This window comes from Crocodylus siamensis, chromosome 4 (assembly GCF_052110815.1).
Source record: "Crocodylus siamensis isolate JL-2025a chromosome 4, ASM5211081v1, whole genome shotgun sequence".
Classification (NCBI taxonomy): Eukaryota; Metazoa; Chordata; order Crocodylia; family Crocodylidae; genus Crocodylus; species Crocodylus siamensis.
Window position 1 is genome coordinate 42,328,651 of NC_143398.1, and position 17,336 is coordinate 42,345,986.

General features: G+C 42.6%; 1 protein-coding gene across 1 annotated transcript in view; it reads right to left on the reverse strand.

The window, feature by feature from the left end:
• ASB15 (ankyrin repeat and SOCS box containing 15) overlaps positions 1 to 17,336 on the reverse strand; it is a 43,881-nt gene that overhangs the window by 9,810 nt on the left and 16,735 nt on the right. The window contains exons 3-6 of the mRNA XM_090042172.1: positions 11,451 to 11,503; positions 11,235 to 11,366; positions 10,607 to 10,765; positions 4,982 to 5,227 (exon numbers count right to left, since the gene is read on the reverse strand). Coding sequence (XP_089898298.1) covers positions 4,982 to 5,227; positions 10,607 to 10,765; positions 11,235 to 11,366; positions 11,451 to 11,503 — 590 coding nt within the window. The remainder of the gene's footprint in view (positions 1 to 4,981; positions 5,228 to 10,606; positions 10,766 to 11,234; positions 11,367 to 11,450; positions 11,504 to 17,336) is intronic.

Consider the following 17,336-nt stretch of genomic DNA (forward strand, 5'->3'; position numbering starts at 1 on the left):
CCACTCCCTAGCTGGTACTCGCAAGGAAGGGCACGGGTGGTCCCGCCTGCCTCCCTGCCCATCGCCTAAGCAGGGAGCGTGGCCTGTTGGGGGTGCACTAGTGCTCTCAGGGTATGCACATGCACCCCTGTGCACCCCCTGTGCACCCCCTATGCGTCACCACTGATCTTGAGTGAGATGCATTTAGGATTGAAATGTTTAATTTAGGACTCATTGAATTTGGCCATCCTTTCAAAGCAGGTCAAATCTCAGACCTGTGCATTTTCACCTTTTTTAATTCTGCCATATTGTTAAACTTCAGAGGTATAACTAACGAATTTTGCACCCTGGGCAACCTCTCCTCCCACCCTATGCACCTTGGGTGGAGGAGTGCCAGGTGCCAGAAAGCAGGAGTGGAGAGGAAGGAGGAGAGAGGGTGGCTAGTGCTGCTCGCCCTGAGGGCTCAAAGACCATGGGTGCTGCTGCCCCATTGCTGTCTGCCTGCCCCTGGCTGCTACTAATCCTGTGATGTCCTAACACCTGGGTGTTAATTCCATGACATGGGGCTGTCACTACCATGACAGACTCCCCAAGGGAGCCATGATTCCAGGGCCCCATCTAAGTTGGATTCCAGGGATGGTGCCATGCTCACCCCCTCTTAGTTAAGCTGCTGTTATACTGTGCTAACTTTATTTAAGTACATTCCCAAGAAATCTAATCTGGGAAGGAAAAGTGTGTTCTGAGATGCAGAGACAGGTTACAGAATGCTAGCTGGAGACATGCATTTTTTACAAGCAAACCTAGGTTCCAAAGCTAAATTTAGATTTTAATAACTTTGTGTGGATTGAGATAAACCCAGAAGTGCTTTGGCTCTATAAACAAAAAGGTTAAGGTCATATTTTCTATCTTTATGGCTATTAATATAATGTAATCTGGGTTAAAAGCACAAGATGTGGCAGTAATATGTAAACTATTTTGTAACACAGAATCACTGCCACAGTATCTCCTAATGAGCCCTGATAGAATTAAATAGCATGTGTATATACCTATGTATGTATTTGTGTATGTATATATGGGCATACTAGACAGTGTTCCCTTATTGTTTATCCAGCATCAGACTGTTTATTGAATCACTAGTTCAGCTTATGTACTAAGTAATTTTTCTGGACCACGTAACCTAATTCTGATACTTCTCATTCTACATCTACTACATGTTCTTTCTAGTCTCAAATATGTATGGGCTAGCATGTTCTTGAAAACTCTTAACCTATTTTATATCAGAGTCTCTTGCTTGTAGAACAAACTCATCAGCCAGTTAATGCTTTGCTTAATGCAGAAAGAAGTGCTGAGGATGTTCCTAAACATCTTGGTGCTATGGTATTTAGAGTGTGGATGCTTACAAAGGCTTGAAAGATGTCAAAAAGATTGATGCACCAGACCAACAGGAAGCAACTTGATACACCAGGGAAAACCATATCTAAGTGAATATGTATTCCTGTCTTTTACAAAAGCAGCTCAGGCATTGCTAATTGTTTGAAAACATGGGAGAATATTTGAGGAAGACAGTGACTAACAAGGGTAATATGAACTGGCTGAAGTATTTGATCACTAACAAAGGTAGAAAGGTAATGATAGATTAAATGCAATTTAAAAAACACGTGCCTTTGGTATTTTGCTTACTGGTTGTTCCTGTAATTACCTTGGAAACCATCAGTTGAGGGACCATGTCTGTCTATAAGTTCATATAATGCCTGTTATGAGGGTGCTACACAGACCTCTACCAAAGATTATTTCAAAGCAGAGTTCACAGTACTGAATAAAAGCTACATTAAACTACATAAAAGCTACTCTCATACTTGTCCATAGCATGCAAACCTCAGCCTAAAACTGAGAACCAGCCATGAGAGCATCCCTGTCAACATCCATTGAAATGAAAGTATACAAACCAGACTGCCTTGAGCAGTAGCCAGAAACCTTTACAAGCTGCAGGCCAGAACAACCTGGTTCCAGTCTGACACAGACCAGGTGGCTTTGGTAGCACAGAGGAGCTTTCCCCATGCCCAAACTGGAGCCAGGCAGTTGTGACTGCATTGCTACTACTTCTCCCTGCACTTGCAAGCTGGATTAGTTAAACCACTCTGCTCCCTGCTCCCTCTTGCAATGCGAGTGCAGCTTTTAGCCTATGGGGAGGTATGCCAGGGATAGGCAACTGAAAGCTGCATCCATGCTTCTGACACTCCCTCCTCCCTCCCCATCAAGGGCCCTGCCTCCTCACTGCTGAAGTGGCTGGGCAGAGGTGTGACCAGTCACCAGCTGGCAAGGTCCCTTAGGTGGGGTGAACAGGGATAGGGGTTACTCCCCCTCCCTCCAGCATCCAGTGGAGAGGGCTTATTCTGCCACTTGCCCCAAGCAGGGAGTGAGCGGTGGCAGCGGTCGGGGTGGGCAGACCTAACTGTGGTCCTCCAAGGGCAGTGGGGGTAAAGGGAGGAATAATCCCCTTCCCTGCTCCCTCTGCCTCAGGGACCATGGCAGCCCACTGCTGTGGCAGAGAGTGGGGAGTGCCCAGCAGACGTGGCTCAGGTCCTTGCAGGTGGAACAGGGAGGTGGGGAATTAAACCTCTCTCTGGCCAGACCTCCTGTCCTACCTGTCCCTACTTGGCTGGGGAGCAGAGGAGCAGGACCAGCCTTGATCCACTGGAGCAAAGAGCCCAGCCCAGAGAGCATGCCAGGATGCTGGGGGGCTCTGGTTTAAGTTAAACCAGGAAGGGGTCTGGGACAGACTTTGCATAAACTAGGTTGAGCTCAATCAGTTAAATCTTATACTACGTTCAACCAGGTATATCTCAACCTAGTTTTGGCCATTTTGAAACTGGCTTATGTGCACTGCATGTCTGTTGTGTTACAGGTTTAAACCAGTTTCTGATCATTTTAAACCAGTTTGTGTGTAATGTCTGCCCCTAGCCTTGGTCTTAAGTATTAAAAGAAGCTGCTATAGGGTTCCAAAAGGCACTTTGCAGAAGGAGTCAAAGATAAAGTGTGATGCTTCAACAGTTAAAATGCTGTTGTTTAGAACTGCAAAGGCATAATGGTTTGTATGGCTGAGTCATCACAAAACTCTCTAATTCCTTCTGGTCAAAACTGTGGGCTGAACCTATTTTATGAAGCTGAATAATAAAAAGATGTTGCCTTTGTGCCATCATAAAAACTTAGGGTACAGCTCCACAAATGGGAAAGCCCTGGGTGTCTTTGCTAGCAGAGGAGTGCCCAAGCATTCCCCATGCATGCCTCTGCTAGCAGGGAAACCCAGGAGTCCCCCATTTGCAGAGGGGAGCCCTGAGACTTGTCCCACAGGATTGGGCCTCAGATGTTCCCAGAAGCAGCAGGGCCCCACTCTCTGTTTTGCCAAGTGAAGCTGATCGGTTGTGCATCCCAGCACAGCTGATCTGCTTTTGTGGATCAATGTGGTTTAACTAATCCAGCTTGCAAGTGCAGGCAAACAGCTCCTGAGTTCTAATCTATGTTGTCTCTGTCTCTCTTTGTCTTTCTGCATCTCAGTCACTCCAACTGTAAAATATGGGTACTGTAGTAATATTACCTACCTCGAAGATCTCAAATAAGGATTACTTAAATGTTTCTGCAATGCTCTACTGTTGTAAAGTACCATAAATCTTAAGTATTATTCCAATAATCAGTCTTATGGTTTAGGAGAATAATCTCAAAACTGCGGTGCCTGCCAAGCAGGATATATTTCATGGAAGTCTTTGGGAGGAACAATATAGCACAATCTAATTCAGGTTACTGAAGCTATCAAAAGAAAGAGGAGGTGGGATTTAAGGTACTGTGGACTAATTAAGACTATGTTGGTATACTGTTCTTAAAATGTAAAGCTCTGTGTAATTTCTTAATTCAGCTAGATATTAATATGCTATAAGGAGATACATTCTGGTCATAAAGCATCTTGCAGAAACTAGTGTAAATAAAGGCCCATTGTAAATATACTGAACATTAAAGACTGGATGGAAGCCACTTTCTGGATTATTAGCACTGGACTGCACAACAGGGCAATAAGAAATACTACCATCATAATAATGCAAGTGATAAATAACAGGCCATTTGGACTCAAGCTTTCATATACTATGGAAAAAGAACAAGAATGCAGCTATAGAAAGCAGTACCACCCAAGGAAAAAGAAAATTCTTGCAATCAGACTATTAAGTCTAGAAATTAATGCCATCTACCTATTAAAACCTTAGATTCCTTGCCTTCTGCTGTGTGAAGGATATGTTTCTACCCATGAAATAGGCTGTAAAATATCATCATTCCATTTATTAGATGCAACAGTGTAGCAAAGCAGGGATGAGGCATGCAGTAGTCCCAGGCATCAAGTTGCAAAAGGATGCCAAAAAATGGCAGTGGCTGCACTGCTGGCCTAGCCACTGCCACCACCATTGCCAACTGAGCAGCCACTGACACAGCTCCATGTATGGCTCCTGTTTAGGGTGCAGAGGTGCCCAGGCACGTCTCTAATTAGATATTTTGTGCTGTACAATACATGACAAATGAATGAGTATTTTGTTTTGTTTTTTGGTTAAAGGAAAAAAGTCATATCAGAATCCTAAACAAGCAAAAATAAATAGATTTTCTAAATTAATGGGAAAAAGGTTGCTCTAAGTGTCCACCAGGATCCGTAATTTTCTTTCTTTTCTTTTCTTTCAAAGAAACTTGGCGCTCTCTACCACGATCAGGTATACCAGGGGTTTTCATCCAGGGGTATGCATAAATGGCTTAGCAGTGGGTGTCATTGGCACTTATGCTGTACCACTGGCACTTCCCCCTTCTCCTCCCCATCCCTCTGCTCACTGATTGGATGCTGGGGGACTCCCCCGTGCCCCAGCTACCGGGGGTACACTGACCCGAAAAGGTTGAAAACCTCTGAGGTATACCACAGTAACCAGATAATGCTTATACAGCTCAGGAACAGATTTTTCTCTTTCCTACCTACCTCTGTGAATAAGATGCTCTAGCACATCACAGTGACCATATTCAGCAGCAACTCCCAATGGTGTTACCCCATATCCATCTTTCAGGTTCACATTTCCACCATTTTTCAAAAGAAGAGAAACAATATCTTTGCGGCCTTGTTTTGCAGCTTCATGCATTGCTGACCAGCGTTTTGCACATGGCTGGTGGATACTGCAGTTGTGTTTAATCAAGGTGGATACCATTTCAAAAGATCCCCTTCTTACAGCTGAAAGAACAAAAAAGAAGAAGAAAAGCAAAGACACTATTAAATATGTTATTGCAAATGTTGCAAGGTACAGTTTGTCAGACTTAGAATACTTGTCAGTTTTAGCATTTTGAAATAGTTAAGGAGATCAACATGATTTAGACTTTTGCCTTAGAGATCTGTGAACCAAATTCACCAGTAAGTAAAGGTGGAGTCAATGTTATACTGTAGGTGTAAGCTGTCAGGGAATCACTGTAAAGGATGTACCCCACCAATCACCCCTAGTTTCTGCTACGTGTCAGGGTGTTTTTATGCCTACCTCAGAGGCACTGAGTGTTGGCTGTAGCCAAGGATGGGGATTTTAACTGGGGTGTGCCAGTGCTCCTGCTGGGACTTAAAGCTGATGGTTCCTGGCTAAGGGGTCTTGCACCTCTGCTCAGGGTCAGACCAATCACCATATTTAGGCTTAGGAAGGAATTTTACCCCTTGGTCAGATTGGTACAGACTGTGGGGATTTGTGCCTTCTTCCACAGTGAGAAGCATGGCCCTATTCCTGGGATTTCTTGAGTCTTTCTTAACAATCTTTTACAGAAGCAGGACATTGGCTGCCACAGTTCCCCTGCTTTACCTGTGGCAGGTTAGGGGATTATGTCTTGTGTAGCGTCAGGGTTGGTGGTAGTTTTATGAAGAGTTTAGATTATGAATTGGTATAGGTAGTTTGGATGGGGATGCTGCTGCTGCAGGCTGGGAGTTGCATTAGACGATCTTTGGAAGTCCCTTCCAGCCCTACCCTAAGATTCCGTGATAAAATGTTATAGCATTCATGTAGCATTTGATGGGTATGTGAAACCAATCCAACTTGTGTTTTGAGGAAACAGAAACAGAAATATAGCAACACAAGTTAAAAAAAAAGGGGTGGAGCAGAAGAATGGCTTTATCAGCTAACTACTTTGATTACAGCACTGCTTTCCTTGCACCTTTCCTAAGTAGGACACATTCTCTGTCTTTGTCCTTCATGTTGCAACCTCCCAACGATTCCTACAGGCATTTTACACATGGAAGGCTTGCAAGAGCAGGCTCCCAGTGAGAACAACAGAGCCGTCCCCAGGGGGGGCAAATTGGGACGATGGCTCCATGCTTTGGGGGACCCTGCAGAGCTGGATCAGCTTCATATCTGGCTGTTCACCACCCCCACCCCGCCCCTCCACCCCTGCCACCGTATTCGGGCCCTACACAGGCTGATTTGTCTCCGGGCCTTGCACCCTGCTATAGTTGTCTCCAGGGAACAATATTATATAAATTCACAACTCAGTATGTAGACCCATATTTCTGTCCAGTATGGATAACATCAATTGTAATTTATGTCACAGTTGAATGTTAGAACATAACCCTTTCCTATTAATGGTGTTGCAAACATTTACAATGTCCCCTCGTTTTTCTAACTGTATCCAACACATTTTGTCAGCTTCTAATGCTTAAAGTACAATTCACAGGTTACCACTAGGTAAGTTACAACTGACAATAGCCATGCTTAAAGGTCAAATTCTGCCTTTTGGAGGTTCCAAGTGTCACATTTTCCTGGGTAACTGCATGGCCCAAGAGCACTCAACTCGCTGCAGGAGAATTTCCTATACATGCACATTTTGCTAACCAAATCAAATGGTCAAATTGTAACATGTGAATATCTGACATTAACATTTATACTTTTGTCTTCCATATGGCTCTATATGTATTCACTGGAAGTCTGCCAGAAAAGGTTGGATAATCATTTGTATGTAATGGTCTAGGAATAATGCATCCGACATTTGTTTAGGTGGCTAGACTAGACTGACCATTGCAAGGCCCTCCAACTCTATGATTTTATGGTTTTGGTGCCTTATTTTACATTTCTGCACTAGCTTCATACTTTTTCTTTTACCTACAGTGATACAATGCTGATTTCAATGCAGAATTTGATTAAACTTAATGACATGGATTGATCCTGTATTTTCTGACCCTTCTCAATACTCCAGGAAACTTGAAGATTGAAACAGCTAATATTAAAACAAACTGGTAGAGAGTTACATATCTAATGTGCATACAAGTTAATCCATCACATAACATTTTTGATTACTTGTTTTTAACAGGTCATTGGTTTTGGATAATTCTATTATTGGTTTTTAACTATTTTAACTACTCATTGTTAAATAGAGTTTCATTATACACAACTGAGGGCAGAATTTATTCCCCTGGAGATATATCAGCCTTTACCCTTGTACCCAACTAAAGAACTCTTTAACTGACTGTTCTTTTTGTAGAGTTAAGGGGAAAAGTAATTAAATTAAAAGCAACTCTGAATTTCTTTAGTGATTCTACTCTGATTCCATTGAAACTTGGTCTGAGTCTTTTGCTCAGTTCCTAATGACAACAACTTTATAGAAAGCTACACAACTAAAAAAAACCCACCTTTCAGGAAATTATAAATGAAAATATCTAGGGGATAGTTGTGGGGGGGAAATATTTTTTCTTTGGTGTTACTAATAATTCTTTCTTCCTGGTAGTCCTAAGAGAGCAAGGGTTGTCAGTATATTATCTCCAGTGTTCTACATTTACAGATCCTTTGTAGATAAAGTTTTAATATTTTAATACATAATTGCTTCACTGATATTCCTGCTGCATGGAACTGACAAAAGTTAATGCTCATTAAACTTAATATTGTAATAAGTCTGATCATTTTATCCTATTACGTAGTATGGAAATTGTATTAATTTTACAGATTGATTTTCTTAATACTAACATTTTCACTTTCAACAAGAACTGGAAGCTGGTACCACTAAATTAATAATGTATGATAAAGCCTGTTAAAACTAATATGATTTTTAAACTTTCTAAAACAAAACCCTGGCTTCAACTTGATTTATTAGTAATTTAATTGCAAGTAATTTTCCACAGATTATTCTGAAAGTGAAAAAACCCAACTCATCTGGAAAAAAATCAACCTGTAAACGTAATAAAAACTCAACAATATATCAGGAAGAACTCCTTTATGGTAAGGGTTGCCAGAGTCTGGAATGGGCTTCCAAGGGAGGTGGTGCTCGTCCCTATCTCAGAGGTCTTTAAGAGGAGACTGGACAAGCACCTGGCTGGGGTTATATGATCTCAGCACTCTTTCCTGCCCAAGGCAGGGGGTCGGACTTGATGATCTGTTGAGGTCCCTTCTGACCCTAACAACTATGAAACTATATATACTCCTACAGGCAACTCCCAAGCATAAACTGATGTCTTTTGGGGGGGCTGGACTCGATCTCACGAGGTCCCTTCCAGCCCCTAATGTCTATGAAATCTATGAAAATGCACAGGATTTCATTAAAATTTGTCCAGGCTCTAATTAAAAAAAAAAAGATACAGTCCTAAACAAGTGCTCATTACTTATGCTTTGAGAAGTTGCATGGGATCAAATTAATAAAGATATTTAGGTGCCTAAAGATGTGGACAAGAGCTGTGAATAAAATTAATGGGAACTGTATTCTTTTGAAAAAATCCTGCTGCGAACTACTTGCAGCTTTAAAAACTTTAAAAACCTGAACCTTGGAGCCTTAGTTGAAGCCCATTTAAGTTAATAGGAGCCCTCCACAAACTTCAGTAACCTTAGGGTCAAGTCTTTAATATATGTTTAAGCATATTCTAAATAGCCTTGTCACAAAATGAAATTTTGGTAAATCATTGTAACAGTGAATAGTGACACAATTCTGCTTTCTTGCTGGCTCATCCCGCCTTAGGAGTTGGCAGATGCATGCTCAAAATTGCTCTGCAAAGGAATGGCTCATTACAGAATAGGGCTGGGTTGTACAGACAGTGAAGATCTGAGAGAGGTGGGAGCTCATCTCAACTTCCACCTGTTAACTTCTATTTAATTCAGCATGTAGTTTTGTTCTGCACAGTAAAATGAAAATCGTACACATCCAGGTAGCTTGCAACCCACTTAATATGCACTGTTCATAATAAAGAAACAAATCCCAACTGTTTTATCAGATACAGCATGAAAGAAAAGGATTCCGGTTACTGGTAGTTTGAATATTATTCAGTAAAACAAGAAGCATGATTTCTGGCTTCACATAAAAATTGGTAGAGCTCCCCTATTCCATTATTCAGCATGATAGTTCCCACAAGTCCTTACTAGTACCAGTTCATGTAATGTAAGAATCTTCTGCTAAATGGATCAGGATTTAAGAGATGTTTTCAATAAATCTTCAAGGCAACCCAGAAAGCATATTCTAGGCATTTTTTACTAAGAGTGATTGCTTCCAAATTGAGCATGGAACTGGAAGTCAGCCTGTGAGTCTTCGGTCATTGTGACTCAAAAGTTGGATTTTAGACCTGGAACTTGAACTGACAAGTAGATATTTGCTAAAAAAAAAAAAAAAAAAAAAGGAGACAAAGGGGAAAACTAGGATGTGTGTACTTCAATTTATTCCAAGTGTACAGTCTTTACCTAATTTTCCCCTGCATTGGAAAGCTGAAAGAATAGAAAGGCTAATACTTTTTTAACTCATTTAAAACAAAGAACAGAAAATACTTGAAGTAGAGATGCAACTATTGCCTCTCGAGCTGTGAAATGTAATGAAATATAACATGTCTTTCTCATCATTATATAAGAATATGTTTAAAATACTCAGCATAATCTTTATGTCAGTAAATGTAACTCTTCAGTAAACACTAAGATGCTTTGAAGAGAGTAAGTTTTTTCTCTTCATGAAAAAAGATGTTAAAATTTCTGTAAAAAAACAGGGCTTCATTGCTTAATAAAAGTTATTTTTTAAGTATTATTCCTCAACTTATAAAGTGTTATCCTTTCCATTTAGTTTCTGTAAGTTCAATTCCTGCTTTATATTCCTTGTATATTTTAGCCCATGATCTGCTTTTAGACTTAAGAATATGTCTCTTATTATTTGTCCTTATACATGTATTGTTAATAACCTACAAATTAATTAACATGGGAAGAAATATAACATGATCACTTCTGCATCAAGCCCTTCGAATTTCCAGTATAGTCTGTTCTTGTGCTCACTTAAATCAATAGCAAAACTCCCACTGATTTAAATAATTCAGGATCAGACCAAGAGGAATCAGTGGACTTGGAAAGTTTACCCTAAAAACTTAAGCAAAATGTTGGTTATTTGGTGGAAGCATAATTCATGTTTCATTTTCACTCTAAAAGCTGAGCAATAGTTGAATCATTTTAGCCAATGGGAATACTCAAGTGAGTAAGGATTACTCACATGAATAAGGATTTGCAGGGATGGGCCCCAAATCCCTTTGTAATGGTCAGCTTTTGGGTCTGTAGAAAATGGACACAACAGTTCAGAATACTGAAAACTCTGCAAACCATATTAGCTTGATTCATGGAATGGAAAAAATTACCAATGAGAAGAGGAGTTTCTCCTTTATTGTTTGTGGTATTGGGCCAAACACCCTTTTCCAGCAATGTTCTTACATTTTTCACAAGACCAGCTTTTGCTGCCAAAGTTAGCGGTGTTTCTCCATCACATGTTTTGTATTCCCACATCGTTTTATAAGATGCTAAAATGAATAAGATGAAAATATACAATTAAAATGACAGGAATTAGGACACAAAACACACAATACAAATGCCACTTTGGTAACCACTTTCATGAAAATAACTTTGCAACTATTTAAACTACTTACTTAAGAGTTCTGCTTCTAATGACTAAGTACTGAAATGACTAGTGTTGGCCTAGTGCTCTCATTTTCTGAATAAGTGTAGATTTCTGAGTTAAGCCGTTAAAAATGACCAAGTACTGTGCAGGCACAGGTTCATTGAAGTAAATCAAACTGTGCCAAGTTACAGGAGCTAAGAATCTGGTCAGGGTGTTTGAATGACATGGCCAAGATGCTTCGGTGGGTGCTTTGCCCATATTTTTGCAGCAGCTGAGTCTATTCTTTTGTTAATTTGGGTTTTTCGCTTGTTTTCTCTCTGATCACATCTTTCCCATCTAGTAGTCCTATGTGATATTTTGACCTCCCTTACCATCCAGAATGATTTCAAGTACTTGTTGAACTGGCTGAGCAGCAGCTTCATGAAGTGGAAACCACCCTCTTTCATCAGCTTCATCCAAAGCATACTTATGTTTCACATAATCTTGAAGCTCAAATACTTGGCCTAAAAAATAAATTAAAAAAGGATTTAAAAAGTATGACCAGCTCAGACCTTTCTATGGTAAATCTTTTATTCTAATATTTGTACCTTGTCTTATGGCAGCTACCAGCTTCTTATTTTGCTCACTGGCTGGTATAAATCTGTTAAAGGAAGAACAGAAGATAGAAAATGTAAACAAATACAGAAGCTTTAAGATCATGTTAAAGCACTTTTTTAGTATTTTAATCACTTTCCCCCCCAGCTCATGGATTATGCCAAGTGTACTTAAAACACACCAGCTACAAATTGTGATTAGCCCGGTACCTTGTTTCAGAACTCAGGAAAATTAGAAAGAAATTGAAAATCTTAGTGGGTCTCGCCTGTAGACCTCATCTGAGCATGTACAGACATGTATGCTTTCCCAGTAGAAACCACCAGGGTACAGACATTCAAGATTGTCCCGCCAGACCAAAAATTGCCACATTGAGCACATCTACATGCTTATTAATGTGCCGCAGTTACTGTGCATTAAATTTAATACCTGTAATAACAGGTACTAACACAATGCATAGTAAACAGCGCTACTGCACAATAGCACTAGCACATACCTTTTAATGTTCTGCTCCCACTTGACTGGAGTAGTAGAGAGCTGCCCAAGTGACAGACTTCCTTCTGTGGGGAGGAGGAGGAAAGTGGGAGCAAAGCACGCTGAAATGCCAGAGGGCTGTGTTGTGGCTTCTCTCAGAAAGGTAAGTATACAGGCATTTGGTCTCTTTGGAGAAACTTTCCCAGGAGTGATTTAATCAGGTTATTTTTCTCCCAGAGGGTGCATCTACACAAGATGCTAAATGCACAGTAGACTAATTCTACTACACATTAGCATGTCATGGTGAAAGCCATTGCTTATGCGCTAATGCACAATAGAATTAATCTACTGCACATTAGCATCACTTCAAACAGTCTTGCTGCAAACAGACTTTGGGTTTGGTACTTGTGCTTAGGAATACCGGAAGTAAAATAAGGGAGGAAGCCTGGGAAGAAAGGTATGCCTTATATTCTTTTACACTCCCTTCCTTCTGTCAAGTGCTAAATTATTTGTGTTGTACTAATTGTGTCCATTTGGGTTGTCTGAACAGTCTCTTAGACATTTAACAAGTCACATGAGAAAAGGGGAGAATTCAGCAGGTTGTCAACTGGCTAATTCAGTAGTGTCAAAAATAGAGCTTGTGGGCTGGATCCAGCCCATGGAACCCTTCTGTCTGACCCACTGGTCTACTAGTGGGCTACCATAAGTTGGGAGTGAGGCTAAGGGTATGACCTACTCCAGATCTGGGCACGGACGAGGCCCCATGAAATTAACACTGCCCCACTTGCTCTGTGGCCACTTCACCCATGGCTGCTTGGCTCCATCAGCACCACTGCTTGGTTCCACTGCCACTCCCCCAGCCACTGGACTTCTGCCACTGAATCTGCCATAGCCACTGTTGGCCCTGCCCCTATTACAGCTGCTGGACCTGCAGTTCCAGCTTGGAAGGAGCTCTGTGGTCTGGATCCAGCATAGTTCCTGGTGTGAATTTGACAACCCTGATCTAAAACTGACTAGTGATCATCTATCTGATCTTCCATAAATAACAGCACTGCATACTGCAATACAGTACAAAAATGACTGTTCAGTACTTACGAGCTGATGGAATCAGATAAGAAATCAGATAAAATAGTTCACACAGCACTCCATACCGTGCCCACACTATTTCCATATCTAAGCTCACTTTTTTAAAGCAAGCTTGATATCTTTAAATAGTGTTGTACTGTGCACTGTAGATATTTCTTCAGGAACATAGGAGCCAAAATATTCTTGAAAGTCAATGGGACTTAGGTTCCTAAAGATTACAGTTACCAAGTGGACTATACAGTTGGTCCGATAACAGATATCACCAAAAAAAACCCATCCTGCTTCTTACTAATCAGTTTGGAGAGTGCCACCATATTTTCTCCATACTGGTCAGAATTTTCCACAGAAAGCCTTTCAAATATTGTTTTAGTCAGAGAACACAGAGTACAAAAAAAGCAAGTGTTATTTTCTTCAGAAAGTGGATTATTTTTCTAGCACTGGAATGAAAAAGACATTTACATTTTGGTTGCCATATTCCTGCAGAGCCAGCAGAGCTCCATCCAACCTCTGGTGCTACCCTGGGCTCTGAGTTGATCTACTGTGTGCAGGGCCTGGGATGCGTTGTATGTGGTGCCTTCTCTGGCCAGTCCAGGACTCTGCTGTATGTGGTACCCACTCCAGGACCCATGCTATACACAACACCCACCCTGACTAGTTTACAATTGTGCTGCATATGGCACCCACCCTGACCAGTCTGGGATGTATTCTGATTGGGGCACTGTAGAAGCAGGACCCCTAGAAGTCTCCCCACCAGCACCTGAGGGAAACGCAGAAGCCTGGTAAAGGCTTGAGAGTCCCAGACACTCCCACAGGGACAGTGGCAGTGGCTGAGCAGCAAGGAAAACAGGAGCCCCTCTTTCTGAGTTCCTGCTCGCTCCTCAGTTTAGGACACCCAAGAGCCAGCAGTATGCCCAAACATTCAGCAGGGGTGAAGGAGCAGAAGGAAGCAGCATGGAGGGGTTACACGGAGCCATGCTGTGATAAGAGCCCAGTGGACACAGGCAAGAGTAGTGAGAAGGGAACCGCTGCAGTTCAGGAGCTTGGAGGAACACCTGATACCAGGTGCCTGGGTCCCCAGAAAAGCAGCAGGGAGAGAGACTTGTGAATCCCTCGTGGAGCCAGGTATAGAAAGGGAAGTCTTAGCGTTGGGATTGGATGGGGGAACAGTGCCTGCCAGACCCTGTGAGTTCTCACCTGGGAATAAAGGTGGCTTTGAATGAATGAGGAGTATTGAAGCGATTGATGTAATTGGATCGATCTAAAGAAGAACCGGTGAAGTTAACTGAATTACCCCATGTATGGCCAATGACATTAACTGGACTACCTGAATTATTTAAGAAGCTGCTAGTGAAATTAATGAGACTGCTTGATCTATCTAATGAACTTCCAAAAAAATTGGATAGATTGGTTGATTTAATAAGATGCTGGTCAAATTAATTGAACTGTTTGATTTATTTAATGAACAAAGTAATTAATTGTACTGATTGACTGATTGATTGAATAAGCTGCTGGGGACATTAATTGGGATAACTGATTTACTTAATGAGCAATGAATCTGGGCATGAATAGATGTTCTTGGAGGATGAATGAATGCCAGGATTCTCTTTTATTTTATATTGATTGTTATTTATTTACAAGCCATCACTTTGATGGGAGCACAGGCCAATAGGATCTCACCCCAGACTGACATCATCTTTGTTCGAACCTGTGTTGGTAGCATCTGGCAAGCTAACCTAGAGACTACACAGCCAGGGGGCTAGAAATTAGACACCAGTACGATTTTTGGTTGGTATGTGGAAGTGGTGTGAGGACCAGGACCAGGAAGGAATTCAGGAAGGCCTTTGATACGGTATCCCACCCCATACTGGTGAACAAGTTAAGGGGCTGTGACTTGGATGACTGCACAGTCCGGTGGGTGGAGAATTGGCTGGAGGGTCGCACCCAGAGAGTCGTGGTGGATGGGTCGGTTTCGACCTGGAAGGGTGTGGGCAGTGGGGTCCCGCAGGGCTCGGTCCTTGGACCGATACTCTTTAACGTCTTCATCAGCGACTTGGATGAGGGAGTGAAATGTACTCTGTCCAAGTTTGCAGATGACACTAAGCTATGGGGCGAAGTGGACACGCCGGAGGGCAGGGAGCAGCTGCAAGCAGACCTGGACAGGTTAGACAAGTGGGCAGAAAACAACAGAATGCAGTTCAACAAGGAGAAATGCAAAGTGCTGCATCTAGGGAGGAAAAATGTCCAGCACACCTACAGCCTAGGAAATGACCTGCTGGGTGGCACGGAAGTGGAAAGGGATCTTGGAGTCCTAGTGGACTCCAAGATGAACATGAGTCGGCAGTGTGACGAAACCATCAGAAAAGCCAATGGCACTTTATCGTGCATTAGCAGATGCATGACAAATAGGTCCAGGGAGGTGATACTTCCCCTCTATCGGGCGCTGGTCAGACCGCAGCTGGAGTACTGCGTGCAATTCTGGGCGCCGCACTTCACGAAGGATGCGGATAACCTGGAGAGGGTCCAGAGAAGGGCCACTCGTATGGTTAAGGGCCTGCAGGCCAAGCCCTATGAGGAGAGACTAGAGAAACTGGACCTTTTCAGCCTCCGCAAGAGAAGGTTGAGAGGCGACCTGGTGGCTGCCTATAAGTTCATCGGGGGGCACAGAAGGGAATTGGTGAGTATTTATTCACCAAGGCCCCCCCGGGGGTTACAAGAAATAATGGCCACAAGCTAGAAGAGAGCAGATTTAGATTGGATATTAGGAGGAACTTCTTCACAGTTCGAGTGGCCAAAGTCTGGAACGGGCTCCCAAGGGAGGTGGTGCTCTCCCCCACCCTGGGGGTCTTCAAGCGAAGGCTAGATGTGTATCTAGCTGGGGTAATGTAGGCCCAGCACTCTTTCCTGCTTATGCAGGGGGTCGGACTCGATGATCTATTGAGGTCCCTTCCGACCCTAGCATCTATGAATCTATGAATCTATGGCAGGCCGAGCCCCATATATCAACCTCACATGTGGCCTGCGTGAATTACAACTGATGACCAGGAATCCCACCATCATTAATCATGGCATGGCAGGTAAAGAGAGGGAAAAAGTTTGTGAGAACAGCACACTGAGAGCCAAGCTGTCTGGTCCAAAGAGTCGCCATCCTAGTGCACGCATATAATAGCACAGGGTGTATTGTCAACACTGCTCACAACCTGGTGCATTGGCTGGGAGTGGAGAATAAAACCTGGCTGGAAGGCAGGATAGAGGCATAACAAGCCATGATGTCACAACCAGATTTGCTAAGCCAAACACTCCACACCATTAGTAAGGAGTTGGAAGCAACACAGGGGGCTCACCAACAAGAATAGATGCAACATAAGCTGTCATTCTTCAAAATGCTGACAATGAGAAAGGATGATGATCCTAAAGCCTATATAAAAGCTTTTTAGTGAACAGCCTTACAAGATGAATTAGAAAGTGCACACTGGGCTAGCCAGCTCGGGGCCTTAGTTATTGGGAAGACCCAAGCTGCATATCAAGCCCTAGCATGTGATGGAGCTTGTGATCACAAGAAGGTGAAGGCAGAAATCCTGTACCAGCTGGAGATAACACCTGAACACTATTGGTGGCTGTTTCACACAAGGAAGAGTCAAGAGCGAAAGAGGCCCCAAGTCCTAGTGCAACTACTGCAGGATTTGATGAATAAATGAGTAAAACTTTCAGGTTATGACTAAGAGGAGTTAGCAGAACAAATTCTGAAGGAAACAGTTTTATGTGACCTTGAATAAAACACCCGGTACTGGTGGCTAAGGAGACATTTACCATGGAATTTGGAAGAGGCTTTGAAGCTGGCGGAGGCTTTTGCCACATTGGGGAGTGGCCATGTCAAGGAGCAGATTGGAAAGAGGGCAGGCCCCAACATTGGCAGAGGAGAGGAGACATGAGTCAAGTCAGCAGGGGCCCCAGGAGATCATTTGCTTTAGCTGCAGCAAAATGGGCCACATTGCTAGAGTGCCCCCTTTAACATGAATGAACAGTGGAGACATGGAGGGCTTCCCCGAGTTCCCAGAGAAAGACCTAAAGAGGGAGTGGAAGTGAGGGACTGCAGATGTGGGTGTAATGAAGAGACCGTGGTGTGGAACCAACCTGTCATGATGGCTCTGATCAACGGGAAACTGGTTAGAGCCATGCTAGGCACCAGTTGTGCACAAACAATGGTGCAGGCAGATTTGGTTTCCTGACAATTAGTCAAGCCAATGGAGCCAGTAAAAATGGCTTCCATGCTCAGTGAATATGTTCAATATGAGAGAGGTATTATTCCTCTGAAAGTCCTAGGA